This window comes from Haliaeetus albicilla, chromosome Z (assembly GCF_947461875.1).
Source record: "Haliaeetus albicilla chromosome Z, bHalAlb1.1, whole genome shotgun sequence".
Taxonomy (NCBI): Eukaryota; Metazoa; Chordata; class Aves; order Accipitriformes; family Accipitridae; genus Haliaeetus; species Haliaeetus albicilla.
This window is the reverse complement of record NC_091516.1, coordinates 50,739,959-50,765,797: the sequence shown is the minus strand read 5'-3', so window position 1 is coordinate 50,765,797 and position 25,839 is coordinate 50,739,959. Positions and strand designations below refer to the sequence as shown.

At 40.5% G+C, this 25,839-nt stretch overlaps 1 protein-coding gene across 4 annotated transcripts in view; it reads left to right on the top strand.

Moving 5' to 3' along the window:
* EPB41L4A (erythrocyte membrane protein band 4.1 like 4A) overlaps window positions 1–25,839 on the top strand; it is a 138,806-nt gene extending 112,967 nt beyond the window's left edge. For 2 of the 4 annotated variants that reach the window (XM_069777292.1, XM_069777290.1), the window contains 8 exons: window positions 180–227; window positions 4,319–4,396; window positions 11,714–11,833; window positions 17,526–17,573; window positions 18,195–18,263; window positions 19,127–19,237; window positions 20,081–20,162; window positions 21,706–25,839. In XM_069777292.1, the coding sequence (XP_069633393.1) occupies window positions 180–227; window positions 4,319–4,396; window positions 11,714–11,833; window positions 17,526–17,573; window positions 18,195–18,263; window positions 19,127–19,237; window positions 20,081–20,162; window positions 21,706–21,834 (685 nt within the window). In that variant the 3' untranslated portion in view covers window positions 21,835–25,839. The remainder of the gene's footprint in view (window positions 1–179; window positions 228–4,318; window positions 4,397–11,713; window positions 11,834–17,525; window positions 17,574–18,194; window positions 18,264–19,126; window positions 19,238–20,080; window positions 20,163–21,705) is intronic. The other 2 variants (XM_069777291.1, XM_069777293.1) reach the window with 1 other exon arrangement.

Genomic DNA, 25,839 nt, shown 5'->3' with positions numbered 1-25,839 from the left:
TTTTGTAGAGGTGTCCTGAAAAGTTTAAAATAAGCATGTGCCCTTTTTTCTCTGCCTTAAATCATGCTGAAAAAAAAACCTTTGTAAAGTTGTGGTTGGGTTTTTTTTTAAAGATGGGAGTTGTGTATTTGTGTTAAGTGACCTGATAGTATTTCAGTAAAACTTCCTTAATGTCACAGGAAAAATCAAAACAGTGGCGAAGATTCAGATTTAAAGCAGAGGAGAAGGTAAATACATAATCTATAGCAGTCATGAAATGATAGTGAAGGTACTGATCATATTTTAGTTTACTGCATTTCCTCCCTTCCTTCCTTCTCCCCCATCTTTTTATATGTTTACAAGGCTTGTTGTGTCCACCCATTTAATTTTTTCTTTCCTATCTTAATTTTGCTAAAATGCTCTGTAGCGTAGCCTTGTCACAGCACAGATTCCTACAAGCTGCCTTGCACATTGTTACTACACCATGCTAGAAACAGTTTGTGGAACTTTACTAAAGGCTTGTCTGCAACTTGAAAGTCAGTTACAGAAGTTTTAGCTTTTGGATTTTGCATCTGCAGATTTTGTTTTGAGCTCTCCAGCCTCCCAGTCCACTTTTAATTAATCTTTTTGAAAGCAAGTGTACTATCGTTTGAGATTGATTGTCCTGCAAAAGGTAGGTGAAGAGGCATATGCAACTTCTTACGGTCTTCTCACTGTCTTGTACATTTTTTGCTGAATTTTTTCTTAAGCTTCTTCTTTTTTTCCTGTGCAGTCTTGACTAGTTGTCACATTTCCAAATAAAATGCTGGTGTGAATTCCACTGTGCCCTTCAACAACTTCAGCTTTTGACAGATTTTTGCATCTGGAGTTCTCTAGTGCCACATCTGCCTGTCATGACTCTGTGTTGTGCTTCTCCTCGCTCTTGTGCTCCTGTCCTGGCTGCTGGAAAAAGGAGATAGTGCAGTGCATTTTGATGTCAGTGTTTCTTGAAGCTTGGGAAGGAGAGGAGGCACTCCCAGGATCTGACTCACTGCTGCAGCAAAGGAAAGGAGCTCTGGCAGAGATGCAAACATCTCGGGGACAATCACAGGAAGTCAGGGAAAGTGCTCACATACTTTGCACCTATTATGAGATAACATTATTTTTTTGAAGGATGTTACCATTACAAGCCGCCAGTGATTATCCTGTGGTACAAGTCCAGCACATAAAGCTGAAAGGATTTAGTTAGGCATCTCAGGTGGAAAACCCCAGTTCTCAGAAGGGACCTCTTCCCAAAGGCTGTGCCTGCTGTATTACATTGCAAATGTACAGGTTTGGTATTGTATATTGGAATAGACCTTCTCTACTTCCTCACAATTTGGCTACTCTCCCCTCGTTTTAATCAGAAAAGGGCTGCACCAGAATATGAGCCTTCTCTGTCAACTGTTTCTCTGAAATACCAAATCCTGCAACCCACCCCATGCCCCAAGCCCCCTCCTGGACTGTATTTGTTCTGTGTCTCTTGCCGAACTGACTATGCCTTCTTTCTTGCTCCTTGTGTCAGACCATATAGATATACCACCTGCAAAATAACAAATATATTGCATGACCAAGAAAACATGAGAAAAAAGGATGAAGGGTGCTTTGTAATTGTCAGAGATCAGGATGATCTCATGTGTTCTTGTACCTGACTTAGGAAACTACCTTTGTTTCCATTTTTGGTATTTTATTCAGCTCAGTAAAAGCTGATGTTTAATATTCAGTGAAAGATAATATTCTGACAGCCAGCATGAGCAGCTGCCACTCAGCTGACAGCTCAGCAGCCCTTCTGTCTCACCACAAGTGCTTTCCTGACAGGGAACACAAGGTAATTTGATGTGCAGTATCCAAAAGGTGGATCAGATTTCCATTCCTGAAAAGCTAGAGAAAGGCTTATCTTGAATTTGAGCAAATAGGATGTTTTATTTTGCACTTCTGCCATGGTGTGATTTTTGCTGCCTTGATACCTTATGGGATAAATTGCTTAAATCAGAGTAAGAAAATACTTGGAAGTGCTGAGAAATGTAGAACAGTCACGCGGATGACCTGCAAGTGTGAAAGAACAGTGTTGCTCAGATGACCTAGTAATGTTGAGATTCAAGATTTGTGGAACATTTATTAAACATCTGATAAGATTTGGGGGGAAAAAAGGTACACTTTTGGGCATGTAAGGTCTGCTGCAGTTTTAGGGCATTTATTGCTCTGAACTCTCTGAATGTGCTTGAGCCAATCTTTTGGACACTGTCTTTTAATCTTCCTTCAGGGTTACATTTTTCTGTAGTAACATACATCTTTCTTATCCCCACTTTCAGCTTCACTCAGAAATGTGTATTTTTACCTGGGAAACTGGCTATCCTGAGTCTCTCAGTGGCTTTAAATTATGAGCCATAAAGTTTGGGGATAGGGAGATGTTTCTGCTTCTCCTCTGGGGAAATTTAACTTTTTCAAGCCTATTTGCTTCAGACAAGCTGGGTTGGACTGATTTTCCTCAGCTTTAGTTGTCCTGTTATTCTAAAACATTTCTGTTTGAATGGCAGCTATTTGAGTTAATGATTTCTGAGTTCAGGAGAGGGGGGAGACCAGACTCCATAGACTGAGGCATTTAATGACACAGCAATTTGATAAAACCAACCCTAATTCACTGGTATTATGGGCAAACTCATGAGACTCTCAGCTGTGTCAGAAGGACATCTATAACAGTGTCCTAGTTTCAGAGACAGAGGGTAGAGTGATGTGTCCCTGACCAGATGGGACACTCAGGAAAGGTCCATGCCACAGGTAGTTCAGTAAGAAGTCTCTCTCATCTTCTCCCATCCTGTTTGGGCTCTTCTCCCTAAACTGTTAGGACATGCAGTGAGCAGGTACTTGTCAATAGCCTCCAACCTTGTCATGAATTGCTTCCCCTTACCTGTTATCTACACCTAATAAACTGCCTTCACTCCTCAGCTTGTCTAAGGTTTAGTTTAACAAGTCTGTTCTCTTATGAAAGTGGCTTATCAAAGAGCAAAAGAAAAGCCAGGAGGCACAAGAAAGTATGTGTGTCTGTCAGCAGCATCAGGAGTTATCCCCTTACATCTCCTGTTGCATGCCCAGAGACCTCAGAAGAAAATGTCTGTTTTCCATTGCAGCAAAACCATCACCGATTCTAACTCCTGATATCCTGAATCCTTCTAGGCCAGCTCAGGTTAATATTGCTCAACTTTCCCCATTAATCGGCTGAGCCATCAGTGTCACAGAGAAACATGTGTTTCTTTGGAGGCATTCAGAGACCATCATCACACTAAAGAATGGTCCAAACCAGGTTTTGGTGAGAGCGCCATTTTTTAGGACCTAGCCCAGCAGTACCGTAACAGAGTCCTGGTTTCTAGGAACAGAGCCCTGACAGCTGGTCTGTCTGCTTCAAAATGTTGATCAGTGGCAATCAAGGATTTAAGGGTCTCAGACAGTATGGCCAAGTACTTCTCTCTACTGAGAGGACTTTGCCTGTAGGTAGGCAGATGCCCATTTTCTTTCTGAAGTTCAGCGTCAGCTGTTCCACCAGTCTTTTTCAGTAATAAATAATCAGACCCATAAACGTCACCTTACCATTTGAACCTTTGCAGTCAGAGGTGATACAGAAGTAACAGCTTTATTTATTTTTCCTCATGTGATGCACCATCTTTGTAGCTGTGCATCAGGTCGTCCCAAAGCTGTGCTGATACACACACCTGCCAATGTGTGCACTTCAGCCTTTCTGTATTTATAAAGATCAGCAGAATCATAATGTTGAGTGGTGTTTCTTCCATACTGCCTGACACTTGAAAAATGATACGAACTTACTAGAAGCCAGATGGAAGTTAAGGTGAATAGAAGAAGACAGATCTGATGAGCATTTTGTTTTGCCTGCAAAACCAGAATTACTGTATGGTTTCTGTTGGGTGTCCCACAATACGGAAGAAGAAGAGAGCCAGAACACATGCAGTTTAAAGATAAAACATTTCACACCTGAAATAAACATTTCACTGTGGCATATACACAAAGAATGCTGAGAGATAAAATAAAATAAAACAAACAAACAAAAACGCAGTGCAATGATTCAAAAGGAAAATAGCACTCACCTGACATTGCACCCTGGGTGCACTACTTTCGAAGCAGTAACTCCTAATCAATCAATGAGAAAAAGATAGTATGACTTTCAGGTGTAGACAAGCTCTCTAGAGTCTTTTAATTCTGATTTTCCTAGTAATGTCTTTCCAGTGTTGTTCATTCCTTGTTTAGTACTTCAGTACCTTTGATGTCAGTACATAAATTCATCTTGAGATGTTGCTTTTCTCCTCTCCAGATCACGGTCTCGCTGTAACACCAGCAGTGGCAGTGAATCAGAAAATTCCAACAGAGAGCATCGGAAGAAGAGAAACAGGTGACCGTTACATATTTCAGACATAGAGACATGAACACAAACAAATGGAGATGGACTGAGATAGGCTTAGTAAGAAGGAGTCTAACATGTTTTAAATGTATGCAGTCCTCCTGAGGCAGCTTAAGGTCCTTTTTTTAATAAAAAGAGAGATAATTGCCAAAACACATATACATTGTAGGTGTATGCAATGAATACATACCCCTCTGTTGCTTGTGAAGAATTCATTAATGAACTGCAAAAACAAATATGGGGCACATTTACAGAAGACTTGCAGTATTAATGCAAATAAAGTGAATAATGGTGATGACAGGATATTCACAGCATATACTTCAATATCTCAAAAATTTCAAGTGTAGAATTTTAGCAGAAAATAAGGTTTTGAGGAGAATATTAAAAATATTTTAATGGATCTGAAACTCCATGTTGTTTTTAAATGCATGCATTTAATTGTATAAATATTTTTATTTTCCAAAATGTAAACTGTGGTCCTAAACCCAAAATGTGTACAGCATCAGCTTTTAATAGGACAACAGTAGTTAATATCAAGTGATGCTAACAAGTTTTGGTTTTCATATTCTATTTTTCTTGTTGCTGATATGAAAAAGTTAGTATAACAACTGATTTATTGAAGCAAAAACTTTCCTTTAAAGCTGCAACTTTTGTGTTGCACTTGAGATAACAGCATTTGAGACTTATTTATGAAAATGTATTTTTAAAAAGTGCATAGAATTTCTTTATATTGAATGAACAGAGCATAAGAGAAATGTCACTGGACAAAAGAGGAATTGTTTAAGGCAAATTTTCTAAGAAGCTGTCTGCACAAGCTGCCATAGTTTCTTGTTGTCTCACATGCAGTACTATGAGTGATAAATGATTTTCAGGTATTTGGAAGCTCTTAGAAATAATTATATGCTAGATAGTGCTGCAGAAGTGTGCAGTATAATAATATTTTAAGGATGACTTGCAGTAGTTAAAGAGATGCTAAAAAATCATTGTGACATTCACATGGGCTGGTACGAAGCATGTCTGAGCCATGAGATTTCTTTGGAGTTTACTTAAATTAGAGCACAGTCTTGTGAGATACTCGGCTAACAATAACCTAGTGTGCATGGAAGATTTGTTTTCCAGGTGAGCTCTGAAGTTTGAATGAAATGCTGAGTATAGTTTCAGTGATCAGTAGGTAAATAGTATTTTGTGTCGCTTTCTCTTAGAACACTCTTGCCAGGTTTTTTCTCCTGTGAAGCGTCTTGTTCAGCGAGCTCCACAAGCAAGTGAAGGAAATTAGAGACTGACCACAAGAATGTTTTTAAGAGCTTCTTGCAATATAAAGATTGAATTGTAAGAAGGATTAAGTACAGCTTATCATTTTCTGAAGAATAAAAGGGCCTTTACCAAACCTTCCTCACCTCATGGAAAAGTGCTTAAAATTAAAAAGAAAAAAAAAATCAATTTGTGTGGATTGTTTTTATATTTTTCACATTTTCAGAAATGTAAGTTACATGAAAAATGTTAATGTTGCAGCATCTTTTAGTCTTAGGTGGTCACCTGAAATCAGACCAGATAAAAATTCATTATCAGTGCTAAAGTAAGCAAGTACTAAATAAGCTGGAGATCTGAGACTTGTTCCTTGTCATCAGGTGCAGGAAAACCACCACTCATAATGAATTTCTACATTTTGTTAGCAGCCACAGCAGGAATATAATAAGCTGAAAAGGCACAGGTGCTGAATAGCTTTCCTGTTAGCAGAGGTGAGCCAGTCCTAACAGGGTTGAATAGGACAATATATAATGAGGCTTGCAACTGCCATTACTCAAGTTTTACCTGTTGCATAGATTAATACTAAGTTATTTCTCAGTACAATAATCAGGTCCCTGGCACAAGCAGACACAAAGTTGTATTGTTTTATTGGAAGAAAATGACAGAGTACTCAACATAACCCAAAAGAATCTGCTTCTGATCATAGAAGAGTAGAATATATTGTTCACGTGAGATCACTGTGAACTATTTATCAGATGAAAACAAATTATCAAAGAAAAACGGAAATGCAGGTGAGAACTTCTGAAGGTACAACACTGGAAAAAGATTAGGGAGAAACTTTACTGGATCTCCATCAGTTTTTGAGGTTTCGCTCCATCATATGTGTAATTGCGGAAGAAACTATGTTGAGCACATTTCAATCATAGAAGAAACGTATTTTCTTTTTTTAATGCTGTGGTCAAAATTTATTTTGTGGATAAAAATACATTAAACTAGTAGACAGTGTGTAGTGGAGCATAGTTTTCTTCTTCACTACACTTAGAAGATCCATCTAATTAGAATCACAGAATGACTGAATGGTTGAGGTTGTCAGGGACCTCTGGATGTCATCTGGTCCAACCTCCCTGCTCAAGCAGGGCCACCTACAGCTGGGTGCCCAGGACCATTCCCATACGACTTTTGAGGATGGAGATTGCACCACCTCCCTGGGCAACCTGTGCCAGCGCTCGGTCACCCTGACAGTGAGAGTGTTTCCTGATGTCCAGGGGGAACCTCCTGTGTTTCAGCCTGTGCCCATTGCCTCTGGTCCTGTCACTGGGCACCACTGACAAGAGCCTGGCTCCGTCCTCTTGGCACCCTCCCTGCAGGTATTTATATACATTGATGAGATCCATCCCGATCCTTGTCTTCTCCAGGCTGAACAGTGCCAGCTCTCTCAGCCTGTCCTCATAGGAGAGGTGCTTCAGTTGTTTCATCATCTTGCTGGCCCTTCATGGGATTCTATCCAGTGTGTCTATGTCTCTCTTGTACTGGGGAGCCCAGCAGCAGACAAAGCACTCCAGGTGTGGCCTCACCAGCGCTGAGCAGAGGGAACAGATCATCACCCTCGACCTGCTGGCAACACTTCTTTTAATAGCCCAGGATACAATTAGCCTTCTTTGCTGCAAGGACACATTGCTGGTGTGCGTTCAACTTGGTGTCCACCAGGACCCCCAGGTCCTGTTCTGCCAAGCTGCTTTGCAGCTGGGTGTCCCCCAGCATGTACTGGTGCCTGGGGTTGTTCCTCCCCAGGTGCAGGACTTCGTGCTTCCCCTTGTTGAACTGCGTGAGGTTCCTGTTGGCCCATTTCTCCATCCTGTTCCAGGTCCCTCTGGACAGCAGCGGGACCCTCTGGTGTATCGGCCCCTCCTCCCAGTTTGGTGTCACCTGCAGACTGGCTGAGGGTGCACTCTGCCCCATCATCCAGCTCACTAATGAAGCTGTTAAACAGGATTGGACCCAATATTGACCCCTGGGGTACACCACTAGTTACTGGTCTCCCACCAGACTTTGTGTCACTGATCACCATCCTCTGAGTCTGGCTGTTCAGCTAGTTTTCAATGCAACTGACTGTTCATCCAGCCCATACTTCAAGAGCTTCTCTATGAGGATCTTGTGGGGAGACATCATCGAAAGGCTTCCTGAAGTCCAGGTAGACAATATTCACTGATCTCCCCTCATCTACCAGTCCAGTCATTTTGTTGTAGAAGTTTCTCAGGTTGGTAAAGCATGACTTCCCCTTGGTGAATCCATGCTGACTACTCCTGGTAACTTTCTTGCCCTTCATGTCCCTGGAAATGGTTTCCAGGATTAGCAGCTCCATCACCTTTCTGGAGATCGAGGTAAGACTGACCAACCTGTAGTTCCCCGAGTGCTCCTTCTTGCCCTTCTTGAAGACATGAGTGACATTTGCTTTCCTCTAGTCTTTGGGCATTTCTGCCAATCACCGTGATCATTCAGAGATCATTGAGAGAGGCCTTGGAATGACATCAACCAGCTCTCTCTGCACCTGTGGGCCCATGGACTTCTGTATGCCCAGTTTGCTTAAGTCTTCCCTGGCCTGATCCTTTTCCATGAAGGTTATGTCTTCCCTGCTCCAGCCTTTCCTCCTGGTCTGTAGAGCCTGGGATTCCTGAAGGCTGGTCTTGCTAGTAAAGACTGAGGTGAAGAAGACATTCAGTACCTCAGCCTTTTCCATGTCCTGTGTCACCAGGTCCCCTGCCTTGTTCAGCAGTGGGCCTATCCTTCCTTTTGTCACCTGTCTACTTACAGAAGCCCTTCTTGTTGCCTTTGACATTCCTGGTCAGATTCAGTTCCGTTTGAGCTTTGGCTTTTTTAACCTCATTCCTGCATGCTTGGGCAATCTCTCTGTATTCCTCCCATATTACCTGCCCTTGCTTCCACCTTCTGCATGCTTCCTTGAGTTTTGCCAGGAGCTCCTTGTTTGTCCATACACTCCTGGCATTTTTGCCTGACTTCCTACTCACTGGGATGGACTTCTCTTGACCTTGGATGAGGTGATCCTTGAATATTAACTGGCTTTCTTGGGCAACTTTTCCCTCTAGGGCCTTATCCCATGGGACTTTCCTAAGGAGATCTTCAAAGAGGCCAGAGTCTGCTCTCCTGAAGTCCGGGGTTGTGATCTTGTTTTTTGACCTCCTCTCTCCTCTCAGGGTCCTGAATTCCACCATCTCATGGTCACTGCAGCCAACGCTGCCTTTGACCTTCACATCCCCAACAAGCCCCTCGTTGTTGTACATTGTGCCTGAGTGATAACTTTACACTCAGATATTTTGAATGAGATTTCAAGAATCAAGTCTTCAGCATTGCTTGTCTTAAGAGCATTTATCATGGCATAAATGTAGCTTGCTATCATATCACCTGAAATGGGGAAAAAATATCTCTAAGTCAACAGATGAGTGATGATGTCTTATTTTACCATCAAGCCTTCCTGCAAACAATGCCTACTTTGTCACTATGATAGCTATTAATCTCAACTGGATTTATTTTACATGCCAGTAACAAGGATTTTTTTTCTATAAGGCATAAATCAACTTGTTCCCTTGTGGGAGCAAAAAGTGAAAAGAATAAAAGGAAAGTTGTAACGGACTTGGAGTACAACGGCAAGGGCAACACTTTTTTGTCAGAAATATCTTTAAATAGACATTTAGGTTTTGAGTTAAATTTCTTTCCAGTTTTTGTTGTTGTTGTTGTCATCTCGGTTGCCAAAGAGCTAAAGATTTTGCCCCCAGATTGTTATGATTTGATCATTGCATCTAAATAACATATTTTATGTAGAGATTGTGTTACCTTGGTCATCCTTTACATCGTTAAATGTGAGCATAGTACCTTTCTTTGCAGCTGCAAAATGAATGCTTTATTTCTTCATATCTACATCTAGTAGAGTTCTGCTGTGGTATAACAGTACTTTGAGTGTGCTGACACTACTTGCTTTAATAGCTGCCATGCTACTTCATGTATTTAGATTTTTGGTATTTTGCTCAAATTAAAGAGATAAATAAGAGTGATGAACACTGTTGTATGTTACAAGTAGAAGAAAGGAGGCAGAGTAGAAATATGAAGCACTTGGGATAAATGAATGCATTGCTAAGGACTGTGCTTGCCATGCAGCAGTAGATGCTAATCTACTAGATTAGTAGAATGGACCGCAGCAGAAATGATGTGTTTACTACCTTAATGAGAGGTCATTTGTGGTCAGTGTGCAAGTGTGGCTTCAAACACAGAGGTGCAGGATCTCATGTGCTCTAAGCTGCAGTAGAGACCTCATGCTCTGCTGTGTTGTGTGAGTTTCCTGAGAAGAGTGAGTAGCTCTTGGTTATTTTATGGCAAGCATCTGAATGCCTCCTTCAGAGCACTGGTGTCTGCTTGACCTGTTAGGAGTTGTTATTTGGGAGAGAGATGGGGCGAGGTGCTGGCAAGCAGACAGACCCACCACCCACGGCAGCAGTGCTGGCCTGGCAGCTGCATGTCTTCTTTTTGTGCAAGTGACTGCTGTATGTGGGAGGTGGTTGACTGTGTCTATACCATGTGGGATAATTGCTGTCCCTGCAAATTGGATTATTCAGGATGAAAATCACAGTTCATTACTTGTTGCTGTGTGAGTTCTTCTGCTAAATCCTTAGATAGAAGTTTATGTTAATCCCTGTACTAGATTACAGGTTTAAAAAGACTTGCTCAGAAATCAAAACCTGATGTTGCGGTCTTCTCCAGATGCTCAATACCATTTGGTACAGTTGTGGCCGTTTACAGTAGTTGGGGACCCAGCTCAAAATTCATTACCCATATGAGAGAAGATCTGATTAAAGGAAAAGCAGCAGCTTGCGTAGCCAGTTTAGCCTGATACAATTCAAACCTCAAGAAGAAAGGTACGTCTGTAGTGAAGAGCAACAGCAACGGCATGCTTTGCATTTCCTATCAGTCACATCTCCAGTGTAATCCCTTTATCTCTGTTGGCTTGGTGGTTTGTTTTACCTGTCGGTCTTCCCGTTTTTTGTTCAGCTCTTCTGGTTTCTTCAGTATGCCAGTCATACTGTCCTATCAGAGAACCCACTCTTGGAGTGATATTTTCCAGAGTTGTTTCTAAATCCCTGTTGAATTTTAAATTCCTTGCTGTGACCAAGCATATCCATTTGTTCCACCCTAACACTTCATCACACCGTTCATATGTGCAACCCCAGAACTGTGAAGCATCTGTAATGGCCAAATGCTGGCATGCTGGTTGGCCTGGCTGGTTGTGGCATCGTAAAGTTATTTCAGCCTGCTAACAAACGTACAGAATTTATAGGATTTTGACAGTTGATTTAATCTGTACAACATTCCAATAATGGATTTGTGGATCTAAAAAAAGGAAGAAGAAATAAAAGGCATATTATGTCATTTAGAAGCATACAAGCAGAGACAGGGGCCAAAGCCACAGGGGACGGTGCCGAAGAGGTGCAGTTGTGGGATGGTACATGTCTGGGGCAGCCAGAGAGATCTGCATGCGTCCTGGGCTTTGTTGCAGGTCAGGGTGGAGGGACCACTGCCTCTGAGCAGGAACTTGCCAAGGGCATCCCTTGGGGATTTTCCCTGGATCTTAGGAAGGTGCATGCTGCAACAAAGCATTTGGAAAAGTTGTAGTAGTAGAGCCTTGTATCATGATGTGCGGCTTAGCCTTGTTGTAGATGAGGTGGGCTGAAATACGTAAACAGGAAAAAAATTCTAGATGTTTGGCTTGGGCTGGGAAGACAAATTCAAGTTGTGGGCCTGTTCTTAAAGACCTGGGTCATTTCATTTTTGGCTTATGCTGTTTCTAAATAACAAATCAATGAGTTTCCTTTGATACAGGTTTTTACATTTTAAGGTAGTTTGGGAACATTACTTGAAATTTAGCAAAATGAAAAGTTAAAGTATTGCATTGCAGGAGCAACGTTTTTTTTGTGTGGGGAAAAATACCACATTGCTTCTCAGAGCATCCTGCATCAGAGACCTCAGACTAAACTCGTGGTACTTCTATTGCAGATTACGGCAAGAGAATGACATGGTTGACTCAGCTCCTCAGTGGGAAGCTGTGCTACGGCGACAAAAGGAGAAAAACCAGGCAGATCCAAACTACCGGCGATCCAGGCACAGATCTCGATCGTATGTAACCCTTGCCCTCTTTGACATGAAAATTAAGGCTGCTGTAGCATGCTAAAAAAGCAGGAGGAGTATCTCCAGTGTGAAGGTGGCCCTTAGCTGCTGAGGAACAGAGACTTTCACATGGCACGTTCTCACATTAGCAGATTTGTCTTTGTGGTCAAACTCCCTTTGTTTAGTGATTTGAATTTCAGGGCACAAGTAACGCAGGAAAGGCTTTGTAACAGCACTGGTCAGGAACTCTCTCCATCACCTTGGATGAGTTTTGTGGCTCATTGAACATTAGTTCTGTAATGGGGGCAGCAATTCCCCTCTTCTGGGCAGCAAGTCTGTGCAGACATTCAGATTTTGTGTGTTAGGTGCAGGCATTTTTGTGAAGTGCATGCGCACTTGTTTAATCATACAATGTCTGCAGTCTTGTTCCAGATGAGACCAGCTGCTGATGTCTCCATGTCAGTTACCATTGTCAAGCTGCAGTCAGTGATTTATTGCATCCTGATGTCAGGATTTCCATGATTGAGCCATGCTGCCAGGCAGTGCCATTCCTGCTGTCAGCCGGTTTTGATGTGGTGAAGCTGTCAGCTTCTAAAGTTAATTTGCTCTTTAACTAATGAGAATGCTGGTTTCTTTTAATTTATATTTTTCTTCTAATGGCGTGGGTTTTGGGTATAGACACACTGTTTTGTATTGTGTTTGTGTCCAGCCTAATCTGTCATCCAAGCAACCACCCAAAGCAGTGCCAGCATCGGGGTGCCTGGCAGGCAGGCAGGCAGGCAGGCAGGCAGGCAGGCAGGGCTGGGGGCGGGTGTTGAGGAGTGCCAGGAGAGCAGCTGTGAGGCGCTGGGAGAAGAAAGCCAAGAGAGAGCAGTCTTGGAAGCTGTGTCCCCACCCTCACTGCCTGGCTAACCTGGGTGAGTTGCCAGTCCTGATGCTGATGGTGTAACGTGTGACCTCTGTAACACACATAAATAGGTACTTCCCGTTAATGTCTTCTCTTAAATTTACCTTCCGTGTTAAGACTTACCAAGAAGAACTGTCTAGTGCCTTAAATGATTATTTCATTCATACTGATTGAAACCATAATCCACGCTGAAGTTTCCAGTGTTAAAATACACTTGAGTTCTGTTTTCAGTTGCCTGTTTCTGTCTCCAGTTTCATAGCGTACAGTTTTCATTCTTTTATGAGAAATAGAATTTGCCATTAAAATTCCAAATGTTGGAATTTCTACTTTAACTGGCTTTGTACAGACTTGTTCACTTTCAGCTGCACAAAAGTCAAATGTTACTAGGTGTAATTGTACAATGATACCTTACTAAAAATCAGGAATATTCGAGCTGACTTTTGTGGAATCCACAAAATATAGCTGATTAAGTGCTGTAAACTAGGAAATGTACTCAGTTAATAATGGTTAGATTAAATTTATAGTCAACTTTTCTTCTTTCCCATAGGCCAAGTAAATTTCATTGCCTGGACAGCACGGGCTCCCTCTTGTGGCTAACTTAACTTAACGGCTTTTATTTTCCAGCACAGTGACATTCTGAGTTACATTTTATTTAAACTGCTATTAGCAAAAAACGTAAATGTGTAGCATTTTACTTAACAAGGAAAGGTCCTAGACGAAGCAAAGAAATGAGGAAATCCTGAAGATTTTGGATGGCTTCTCATTTCTTTTCCCTATTGTGTTAGTGATTAATATATTCCTTTTGTCTCATTCTTCAGTTTAAAAAAGCAAGACCAAACCAACAAAATAAGCCCAAACCTCCCACGTATGGCACAGATCCTTAATATATGCAAGTAGGAACTAAAAAAAAGTAAAATGGGAATTCCTTCAAAGTGCTTTAAAAAAAGTTTAGTAAAAGGCATTTAACTGTTAACCTGCAGTAGGTTATAAGAGCATTTATTTAATTTAGTTTGGCTCAGCTGTTTGCTTACATGACTGGATGCAGGTCAGAGGGAAGGGAAACCTGATGCCCTGGGATGTAGGGCATGGGTGTTTCTGTTTTTAAATCTGGTCATATGGCCATTTCAATTTGCAGTTAACAATTGATACAAAACCTTCATTTTAGTAGTACAAATAAGTCTTTCACATTGAATTCCTTATTGCAGTCAGCTTAACTAGAGGTTCGCTTTGGAAGCGTGAAGTAATGGCTGAAATATTTGTTACTGTGCCTGGCACAGTGCATTTCATTTGCTTGATAATGAGTAATATTAATCATTGGTGGTGGTGAGGTGGTGTCTCCTTGGTCTGAGGAATAAAAATATTTGACAAGAATTTGACCTTTCTTTCTCCTAAAGGACTCAGCAAATAGAGAGAGCTCCCTATTCTAGTTCTACAGGGTTTATTTTCAAGAGTTCATGTAAAACATCTGTGTAGCCAAAGGGCTTTTTTTAATTAAGAAGAATGGCCATTAAAATTCCATGGTTATTTAAATTTACCATTTGTGACTCAAACTGAAATATTAATAAGGGCACAGATGCAGGCACAAAAAATAATGTAGACCTTATTAATGTGTAGAGTTGTTTGAGCTTGTGAAAACTAAATAAAAATAAACACACACACACACACACACACACACCCCCGGAGACTCATCACTTACTGGGAATTCCCATTAGAGAATCTGATTAGTGTACAAATTGTCCAGAAGCTATTGATTCAGATACGGCAATAGGACAATCTGAGTATATGTTATATGTCAAAACTGTGAGTTCTAAAACAATTCACAGCAAAAAGATGAAAACAAAGTGAAAGAGGGATTGTTATCTGGCTTTAAAGATGTAATAGAAGGATTGCTTTGTTGTGGGCTGTTAACTATACAAATGCGATTTCCTATGCAGTATATGCAATACCTACATTTCACCTTAACAAGACCTTTCTTTTTGTAAGATTTTCTTCATTTTGCCTTCAAAGGAAGCAGGAACAGGCCTTTGAAAGGAAAATGCTTTTATTAAGATACTTACCTGTATCATATTTCTGGATATTCTTTTGTGAGTAGTTAACTCGAATAAATGCTGAGATGTTATCCCAGTATGGTAACACTTCTTAAACAGACAGAAAATAAATAATGTCAGGATGGGAATTCATAAAAGCAGTTTGCTCTGAGGAATCATTGTGTTTAGCCCTTTTCCTTCCCCCCACCCCCCCCATGGGATGCCATATTGCTAAACTGGTATTTTACAGCAGTGGCTTCCTTATTAGTGTAGTTGCAGGGGTGGAAGGAGGGAGAATGGCAGAGATCACAGAATTAAATGCCTGGCACTGGCCACAGAAAGCAGGAGGCACAGTTCCTAGAAAATGGAGAAATGAAGATGACTTCTTATTTAACCACTCTCTTTCCACACTGCCCCACAAATTAATATTTCTTACTGTATGAGAGGCTTCACATGATGTTTGGTGATATGCAGGACTTCAGGCCACATCCTGAACTGTTTTATTTCCATGAATAAGTAAAAGCCATGAGCTGAATGATGGGTCAGTGGTGTGCACAATACCCTGCTTTGTGGAGATCCTGGTTTTGGGACCAGCCTTGGGGCTTTGCTTCCTCAGGCAAACTAGGGCTTGTAAGCATTACAAAGCCTCCCTGGAGAAGCTGGTGTTTTTCAGGGAGTTTTTGCATTCCCCACTGCCTGATTATTCAGCCTCAGAAGAGGATGCCTATCTTCCCAGCCCCAGGGTGAATGCAGGGTTTGCAGCTGCTGTTTTGTGAGGAGCGAGTTGCATGGAAGGAGAAATCAATTCAAAACTGAGTGGTGAAAAAGGTAGTTAAATGCCGCTGCATACCAAGCTACTGCATCAGGGAGTTAACAGCATGGACAGATGTAAGAAGGAGAGAAGAAGAAGTAAATGCAAGAAGGGAGAAGGAGAGATAGGAGAAGTGAAAATCAGAGAAAATTAAATGTATTATAATACATACAAACACACAAAGCCACAAAAAGCTCTGAACACTGAGAAAAATCGGACTGCAAGCTACTTGTGGCCGTAGCTGTTGCCGCCATGAGGACCTGAGCAGTCGGAACAGACAGCAGAGCCGTCCATCAAGGATGGGAGTTGTCTGGGGCAGCTGCATCATGCTGCCTGGACAGCCATCGCCACCTTGGAGCCCGAGAAGTTTATGGGTTAGTTCATACTAGTCCCACTAGGGAATCACAAGTGTAAGGTTGTTTCTCACCCCTTTGTCTCTTTTTGGTATTTATAAAGCAGTAAACTAATATCTCCCAGTACTTACTCACCTGTAAAATATAGAAAAAAGAACCCCCAAAACATCACCATCCCTAAATAATCTGCCTTTACGCCAACTGTAAAACATTTACTGAAATATTGATGTCTCTGAACATTATTGCTAGGCTGAATTCTGGAAATGAGCCAAACACAGTAGCAGTGAAATAAGAAAACAGTGAAACTGTTAGTGTTGGTGAGCAGTTTGGAATTATTTCTGATACATCTCTGTCACTGGGCAAAGGAGAGCTGATTTAACAGATGCTAAAACACAGAACTCTGCTGTCCTCCTTGATCTTCATTTAAATTTGGATTATATCACTCCAAAAGCATCTTTGAATATGATAGGCCCTTTTGTTTAAGAAAAAAAAAGCAAGCTGTGTGATCTGATGAAATAAGACTTAATCTTTGAGAAACTGACTTCAGTGGGAGCATTTATGCATGCTGAATCTGTCTAAAAGTTGCATCCCTCACATCTCAGATGGTATGGAACAGTCTAGCTGTTGATACAATCCCAAAGAAAAGAGTTATCTGATATCTCCATGCAAATGTAGTCCCTACCACTGTGTAAAATGTTTATTTAATCTATTACTCTGTATGGGTTTTGGTGAATTCAAGGTGCAACTTCAGCAACAGCAGTGGTTTTGCACTAACGCTGCAATAAAATAGGGTAAGAAAAACAAAAATAAAGAGGATCCAGTTTGGAGACAGTGTCTTCTGTAATTCAGTGGAAAATGTAAGGCATGCTATTCAGGCTTGCTTTACTAAATCTCTGTGTCTGCAACAGGGAAATTACAATTTTGGCTAAGTACTTTCCCTGTGAATTAAATACTTGCTGAAGTCTTCATGCGTGTGAGTATGCATGGTTGCTGGTTGGGTTTGTTCCTTGTTGTTTTTTTGTCCTGAACATCACAAAGGTAAACGAAGTGAGCAGAAACCCTTCTTGGAAATGACCAAAAAGCAAGAGGCTGTACTGTTATCGCAGCTGAGCAATGGATCCTCTTTACTGGTGCTCACTGGGAGTGTCCAGGGATTACTGGAGTGTGTCCCTGGCTTGGCCTGTCCCTCCTCCTGCCCATAAAGGCCTCTGTGGGCCATAGGACATTTCTGAGGGCCTTCTACAAAAGTATTATTCCAAAACATATTGTCCTCAGCTGGGTAAGGGGTGGCAGTAGCTGGGCACCGATTTGGCTTGGGAAGCTCTGCTGTTGTTTATATTTTGTGCGTACTCTTGCTGAAGGCTAGTGGAACAGGAATTGTGATTAAGAGCCTGTCATTCAAGAAATGACTTTTCAATTGAAGTAAAGCGATGAAGTTTAATGCATTTTCTGAGATAACAAACCTTAAAATTGAAGTCACTGGTAGATTACATTTACCATGATTTCTGTGCAGGGTCTGTGCTGTTAAAGATTATTTGTACAGCAACATGTCAGATGATGGTTTTCACAGTTATCTCTTTCTTGTCTTTGTTGGTATTTATAGGAGAAGCCCAGATGTACAAGCTAAAGAAGAACTGTGGAAACATATTCAGTAAGTACAGTCCTTGTAGGGACCAAGGGACTGCTTGGTTTGCCTCTAATGTAGTTATTCACATCCCCTGCACTGTGGCTGTAAGGCATTACGTTCTGATTTAGCTATGTGCCACAGTAAATTATGCGGGTGTTAATGACCTGCTATGCATAGAAGATAATGCAGATCACTGAATGCACTGAATACAGATTACTATTGTATGTAGATGAATTATTAAAGAAGGATACATAATTTTAGAGATTTATTCCTCTGTGACTTCCAAAATGTTCTTGTTTGTAATACTGACAGTTTTAGGATGAGGTCCCATATGTTATAGAACTACCAGTTAGGAAGATAGCTATTCCAAAGCATATTTGATGTTCAGTATACATGATGTTGTATATACTGTGAAGTAACAAGATCAGATTTGCAGGGAGGTGAGAGGAAGGTGGAACAGGATGCAACACGCAGTTGAAGCAATCAAGGCAAAGTTAATAGGTTTCCTATTTTGATGTCAAGATAGCTTCAGGGCTGACAACAGCTTGTTTCAGTAAATCTTTTCAGCCTCATATAATAAAAATAAGAACAGTTTTGCAGTTGGTAGCTACTGTTACATTTTTTACTTTGCCTAATCCTTTCTAGGAAGGAGCTCGTGGATCCATCTGGCCTGTCTGAGGAGCAATTGAAAGAAATTCCATACACTAAAATAGAGTGAGTTTATGTCAGGATTTTTCTTTGTGAATACAAAAGCCCACGTTTCTTATTTTACTGTGAACTCTGTCATACTGAAATAGGAGTGGGTTTGGACATAATCTCTGAGCTTTTATCTACTCCAAATGCTCATCCGGGATGGGTTGGGTGAGAATACATAACAATTTTAAACCCTAATATTTTCTTTTTCCAAAATACAAAAAAAATCATCTTCTTCTCTCCCTATCTCTCCCCCACACTTGTGAACTTGTCTCCCTATGCCATCCATCAATCTGTTTTATGTTACACACTACAGAATCAGAACTGAATGCAAACAAGCAAATCAACTTATTTATTAAACTTCTGCTTCCTTTGAAATTTTTATTCCAGTCATCTAAGGCACTGTTTGACCTATTCAACCCCTTTCCTTGCTTGTCATGGGCAGCTGCCAGGGCATAGCTATTTCCTTAAGAACTGACATCTATTTCACTGTGATAATTGCCCATTTGGGATGCCATGTGTCAGTGCAAGCAGCTGCATGTAGCAGAAATGGGATCCCTGTTTGCATTACAATGTGCTTCCACAACATCACTAAACAGGAAAGGCTGATGTTAAAGCTGTATGTGTTAGTGCATTATTTATTAAATAGTTCCATTCTCAAATATGGGCATGCTAGTTTGCGACCTTTACACTTTTAAAGGATTGAATTCCAAGTACAGACCCATAAGAGAAGCATCAGCCTTTTAAATGCAGCCATTGCAAGAAGCTGTCTGTTATACTTTAATAAGAAATGGGAGGATCTCTCAGTCTGCAGCTGAATTTATGTTTTTGTGCCAAAGATCAGGTTTACTAACCTACTGTTGTGCATTCTGTGTCTCTGTTAGGACTCAAGGCGACCCGATCCGCATTAGGCATTCACATTCCCCTCGAAGCTACCGTCAGTATCGGAGGTCCCAGTGCTCTGATGGTGAAAGATCTGTCCTGTCTGAAGTGAAGTACGTGAATGTGGTTGCTAGCAATGGACTGGTTTAGTGTGGCCCAGAAGTTGTTCAAAGATCATGGTTAGATTAGAAGTGGCATAAACGTGGTTGGTTGCTAGCACAGGATTCAGGCAACCCTCTAAATAGTAGGTCTTCAGAGCTAAATGACACAAACAAGTACAAAAACATTTCTGATCTATTCTGGGCCACAGAGGCTTGCTTGATCCCCTTGGAAGGGGGAAAAACTGAAAAAGCCAAAATAAATCTATATTGCTCTTCAGTGGTAGGTCATGAAGTTGCCTGAGGGATGAGAACTCATGAGTTGCTTTCCAGATACCTTCATGCTTAACAGAGTTAAGATGTCATCTGTATTTGTTTCATGGGAACTCTAGTACAACCCTCTTCAGCAATGGGTGGATCAGTCTTTCCTAGAAGGCTGATTTGTCAAGGGTGTACTTAGAAATGGGAAAGTGATAGCCCCATTCTCAGTTTTATTAAATATCAAAAGCAGTCCCTTGATGATATCACCTACTTGGGAGGCTAGTTTTAGCTGGATGGCACCCTGAAGGACATGTGGCACAGCCATGATTTCAGGTGAGACTCATCTCACATGAAGTTGGGCTGCCTCTGTAGACCAGGAGGAGACAGGCCCCTTGAGAAGGGATGGGATGACCTGTGCCCTGAAGGTGCCCACTGTCTACTGAAGATCAGCATGATAGCTAAAGTCAGGTGATAAGCCTTTTGGATTTTGCCTTTCAGATCTATGTAGCTGTCTGGGTCAGTTTCATTATTCTTCCTCTGCACAGTTATAGTTTACTTCATTATAGCAATATCCATTTTGTAATATTGTAATTTCAGTGCGAAAACTGATCTGGTGCCTCCACTGCCTGTTACACGATCTTCAGATGCAAAAGGTCCCAGCATACAATTGACTCAACAGGTTAGTAATTGTGCATCTGCTGCAATTTTCCTTTTTTTGGAGGGAGAAGTTGGAGTTCTAGTGCATTATTTAAATTAGATCTTTGTTTTTCAGTGAAAATTAAAGCTGGCTGAGATTTTTTCAGCAGCAGTGTGACTTGAAATTTTACATTTTGCTTATATTTACACTTTGTTTATATTTCCACGTATATGTGGTTCTGTAGCATATGCCCCTGCAAACACCTGCTTCTGCTGCTGGAGGACTCTTTCCCAGTTTGAGTTTGATGCTTCCTTAAGCTGATACCCTGTTTTCCACAGAGGAGAATCAACTTTCACAATTTCTTAAAATATGCAAGTGTGCTTGGGATGCAGTTGTAATCACAACCTACTATAATTTATTCACCTCTTCTTAGAGGTTTTCTTAAAATTTTGTTGCTTGGCCTTGAAGCATTGCCTTTTTTTCTTTTTTTTTCCCCAAATGCTGGATGTTTTTTTACGTTACTGAAAACTAAAAAGGATAGAACTTGTCTTTTTAAATATAATCACTGGCTTTCATCATACATTAGGGTACCATATCTCTGAGCTTTGGTAGTTTTGTTAAGCTCAAAATATGAGAAGGAAATTCTATTCAAAAAGCACTTGCAGGTCTGTTGTACAAGCACACAAAAGGAAAACCAAAATATGGAAGGGAGAATTCCAGATACATAACTTCCCACACCAGTCATCATGTCTGTTAATCTGGCATGTGGATATACCAAAACCTCATGCTGATACTGTATGTAGTGTGGAAACTGCACAGAATACAACCAGCAAAACATGCCATAGTTTGTCTTATAAGCAGTTAGAATAACTTAAGCTTGAATAATTTTAAAACAATAAACAGGTATTTTTCACTTAAAGGCTCGCTATCACACTACCTGTTCTTTTATAGGAATTAAATTCAAGGATATTTGTATTCCTGCATATGGTGGAAATTGAAAAAGATGAGCTGTCCTTGATGTTTTGTAAGGGCTTGCTCCAGCAACGAAGGGGAAGTTGGTATACTTAAGGCTAAGCACATTTATGTGCTTTGTAGAAATAGGTAACTTGTGTGATTGAGTCCTGTTCAAAATTCACAGTCTTATTTGCCATACAAAGTGGCTTAAATTCATGCTCTGGAAGGAATTAATGTTACAATGTTCAGTGTCCACAAACACCTCCCTTTTCGCTTTGCCCCAGACCCGCTCACAAGAGTGACCATTAATTCCTTGTGAGTGCTTGCTTGCAGCATTTTGCTAAATATCAAATAATTAGTGATGGTATTTCCTGAATAGGGAATATGAATCCAAACAGCACAGAGAGGCAGCAGCTGGCAGGGGAGAGAGGAGGCAAGAGGGGGGAAAAGTTCTGTTTGTTCAAATAAATGTAGATACTTTAATATTCCTGGTGTGCATATATATATAAAAATATATATATATAAAAATTGCTATATCCTTAGCCTAAGGCTGTCATAGCAGCAGTTATCAAAATATAGTATTTAAATTCTGCTATACCTTTTCAACAATGTTTTAATTTGTTCCCTCCAGAGACAGAACGGATCTAAAGACAGCCTAATAGAAGAAACATCTCAGCTATCCACTAACAACGTCGAAGGAAAACCCACCACTAAGATCGTAAAAACAGTACAAGTGTCACGCTTCAAGGTGGAGACTTGACTGCCATAACTGAAGGTGGTGAATGGATTTTATTCTTTGGAAACTGAGAATTTTTAGTGTGTGTGTGTGCAAGGGAAGGAACTGAAGTCAACGTGGTAGCAATTTCTTCAGGACACTCAGAAGCACAGCCTGCTTGCTGGGAAGGCCAAGCAATGCTTTTATCATCGAAACCGTTCTAGTGGTGTGACTGATCGAGGAGAAGCTGCCTGATCAGACAACCCAAAAGAAAAATCTTACTAAAACTGAATGATCAGCAGTTACATTCCAAAAAATGGAACAAAAAAAAATTGCTGCAACAAAACAGACTTTATGGTCTGCTCTGTAACTGAATAGCCTTTTTCCAAAAAATGACTGTTAACTGACATGATCAGGACCAGATGCTTCAAGAGAAGCAAAATAGTCATATTTTTGGCCAATTGTGCAATACAGTGTGATATGGGGAGAATTATCTTCACAATTTGATATGGGGATCAACTTGTGTCCTAAGGACTGATAGCTCTTACAAGGTTTATTTTAGCCTAGCACAACAGATGCTGATATTGTTAATACAAATGTTGACTCAACATGTTTTAGCTCAAAAATAATAGACACGGTAACACCCTGTAGCAGAGAGTTCCAGAGGTGATACAGACATACCTTCCCTTGGCAGTTTTAAGTGTTCTCAATTTTGAACGCCCTTTTTTGTTGAGGGACTATTTAATTGAACATTCCATACCATAGAAATACATCTATCACCTTATAGTAAACCACACTGGAAAAAAACTGGAGAATATGTACTGACCCACTGTATTAAGACTGCTTAGCAAGGCACTTAAGTACTGGTTAAATGAAACCTGTAGAGTAGGATTTAAGACAGCTAGCAAATAGCCTTTTTTTTTTTTTTTTAAACTAGATTAGCAAAGTCTGCCTTAATCTCTTTTCATATTAAATAATCAATGCTAGTAACTTTGGATACTTTTCTCTGAGCCACTTCTACTACGATAAAATGACAAAAGCAGTATTTCAGGTATGATAATTGCAATTTTTTTCTGTTGTCACGGTAGGAATAGTAAGTTTTAATGATGCTGCACATTGAGTGGGTTATCTTCTAGTATGTAACTGAAGTGATGCCTAGCTCTTCTCCTGTCCTGTCACTTTGTACAAATAGCTGAAAGTCATTCCTCTGCCTCCCATTTGTCCACAGTCAGCACATGGCGTAGAGCCTTCTGGCGTTGCTAACTTACTAAGAAGCTTAGCAAAATCTTTGTGTGGTGAAAGTAACTTTTGCTAAGTGTAATCTCCAAACTAAATATTGAATTTGTCAAACAGTGTGGTAAGTAGCTCGTGCTTTTTTACATCTGTCCTCCTTAAACTCAACCCCCATGGCCTTCAGTGATTTGCAGTGATCCTGTGTCTTTGTACCCCTAGCAACACCATACCAGGGGACTGCAGCCCTGTCAGAAATGCAGTACTGTTTGAGAACTGGAGTGACCATAAGGTATCTAAGTTATGCTTTACAAGAGGCATGGGATTACTAATACACATTTTAACTAACAAAACTGAGAAGTGAAACCTTGTATGATGTTTTATTTTCCACTTCATTTTTTGATTCTTTATTGTTTCATGATCTGAAGTGGTCAGGTAGATGCTACTAGCCAGGGTGGTAGCCTTACAGTTTGTATATTCCCATCACTGTTATGGATTGGTCTGCATGTTGGAAGATGCTGCATCGTGCCAAGGAAGGCAGATTCACTTAATTAAATATTGTTCTTTGACCACTTATTTTGGACAGTTCTGCTTCTTCAGTCTCAGTGAACAAATCGAAGGGAAGGAAAGAGCTTAGAACCCTGTTAGAATTCTGTTTTCATGGAGGTTCTTCAGCATTTGCTGAATTTACTATGGATTTCATTCTAGGACATTGTTGGGCTTGGCTTAAAGTATTTGCTTAAATTGTTTTGTAAGTCTGTTAAATGGTTTCATTGTCATTGCTTCAATTTAAAGTGATCCTTTAGGATCTACTTACGACCTTGTATAGTATTCTTACAAGCACCAGTTAAGAAACAAAAAAAAACAAAACAAAAGCAAAAAAACCCAAACACAAAAAAGCCCATCACTGTGGCAAAGATTGTGATGATACAGATTAATCTAGGGCATCACAGTCTTTTGGAAGACTACTGAGATATGACAAACCACTGAAGTACTGGTTACAGTGTCTGCAATGAAAGCCACTCCTTATTTCTTCAAGAAGGTGTTCCAAGCTGGAGCATTATGCACTTGCTTGTAGTTTGTTGCTTTCTAAATCATTACCATTATTCTGCATTCCTTACGCCGGCACAGGTGAGTAGAATGTATCTACTACTTGAGGAGGATTTGTGTTGTTATTATTTGAGAATTATCTGTAGATAGTGTTTGTATCTTGCCAATCCTCAAATATTGATCAAGAAGAAAACTATTAAGGTTTATATCCAACCTCCTGTTTTACTGTAGGTTGTCATCTGCCTGTGGGCTTTTGTGGATACCAACAGCCAAGTGTGTGGTATTTTACTTAGCCCACTACATCAGAAAATAGGCTGTATCTAATCTAATAGTGATAGCTTTCAGTTCTCAAGTCACAGGAGAGTCGTTTCATAATCAAGCCAACTTTTTTACATTTAAATGAGACATTTACAGAAAGACACCTGGATTTCAGTTAGTGGTCTTCTGTCCAATGAGACTATGTAGGAAGCAGGTTTTAGCAAGTCTAATGCTCAGTCTGGGGCACTACGATACAGTTTTGTATCTGCAAAAGAAAGACTAAGCTTAACACCTGTATTACATGTTAAGTGTCAGTGCCAGAACAAGGGAAAACTTGGACAAGGACACCAGTGTCAGCTAATAGTACAGAAAAATAAACTACTGCCATATGCAAGCCTCCTTTCCCTTTAGGCTTCTTTTCCTCAGTCACTTGAGGAAAGGCACCTTTTTTTGTGACCGTGTTATTTTTGTGTGAGAGGGACCTACAAGTGATGAATCAGTGAAAGCACTTACTGTGTCACAGCTATGTTCTGTAGCCCTAAACTGGCCCTACAACATCTCTTAAGTGGCTGGCCTCTTTGAGCTCTGAGCTACACCTTGCCCTTTCCACTGTTGCTACCCTTCCCTGGCTTTCTTGGGACTCTCACTGCCTAGAGGCAGTTAGTTACATTTTCAAACCTGGAGTTTGGATGTCGGTCCATAGTCCTTGTACCTCCTGATGAGTCGGGCGAAAAACAGGAGATGTATAACTGTGTCAGGCAAGGTTTACCCTGGGGTTGGATGCCATACAGATGTGTCCTCACATGGACAAAGGACTGATATTGGAGATATTCTCATCCTAATTCTGCTTCTAGTCTGCTGAACTTATCTCAGGCCAACAATTTTAACTTTGTGCCTCTGCATTTACCTCTTCTGAGACTTCTGTAAGTGCTAATAATAAGTAAGTTACGGAACTCGCTCACTAATTAGCAACACCAACAACACAGACATACCTCTTTGCAAAACATGTATTTTTTACAAAAAAGAGGGCTTGCTAACCACACCACAAAAGCATTTTTATATATCCCATATTGGTCCCTGTGCTTGTTAGCTGCTGTTTTCTTTCATTAGGAGCTAACCTTGACCTGCGGTTTTCTACAATGCACTTCTTGCCCATCTACCTAATCTTGCAACTTGTATTCTAATTGAGCTCATTATATTGGAAGATGTTAGTTGGGGAAAAAAAAATCACTACCATTTAAGTTGCCAAATTAATCATCTTTATACAAGTGTATATTGAACTGAATAGATAGCACATTTTCTTTGGGGAAAGCCTGTTTAATTCAAAGCTCCCTAGAAAGATGTTTAAAAACAACATACATAAACATATTGATGTGATGCTTATGTTCTATGTACATTAAGTATTCATGAAGCAACTGTGTGCTTTATTTTAAATTGAGTTTGATAGATGGCTGTGTCAATACTTGTGTCCAGGTTATTTAAAAGTCAAGTAAAACTTGAATTTTTAGGGCA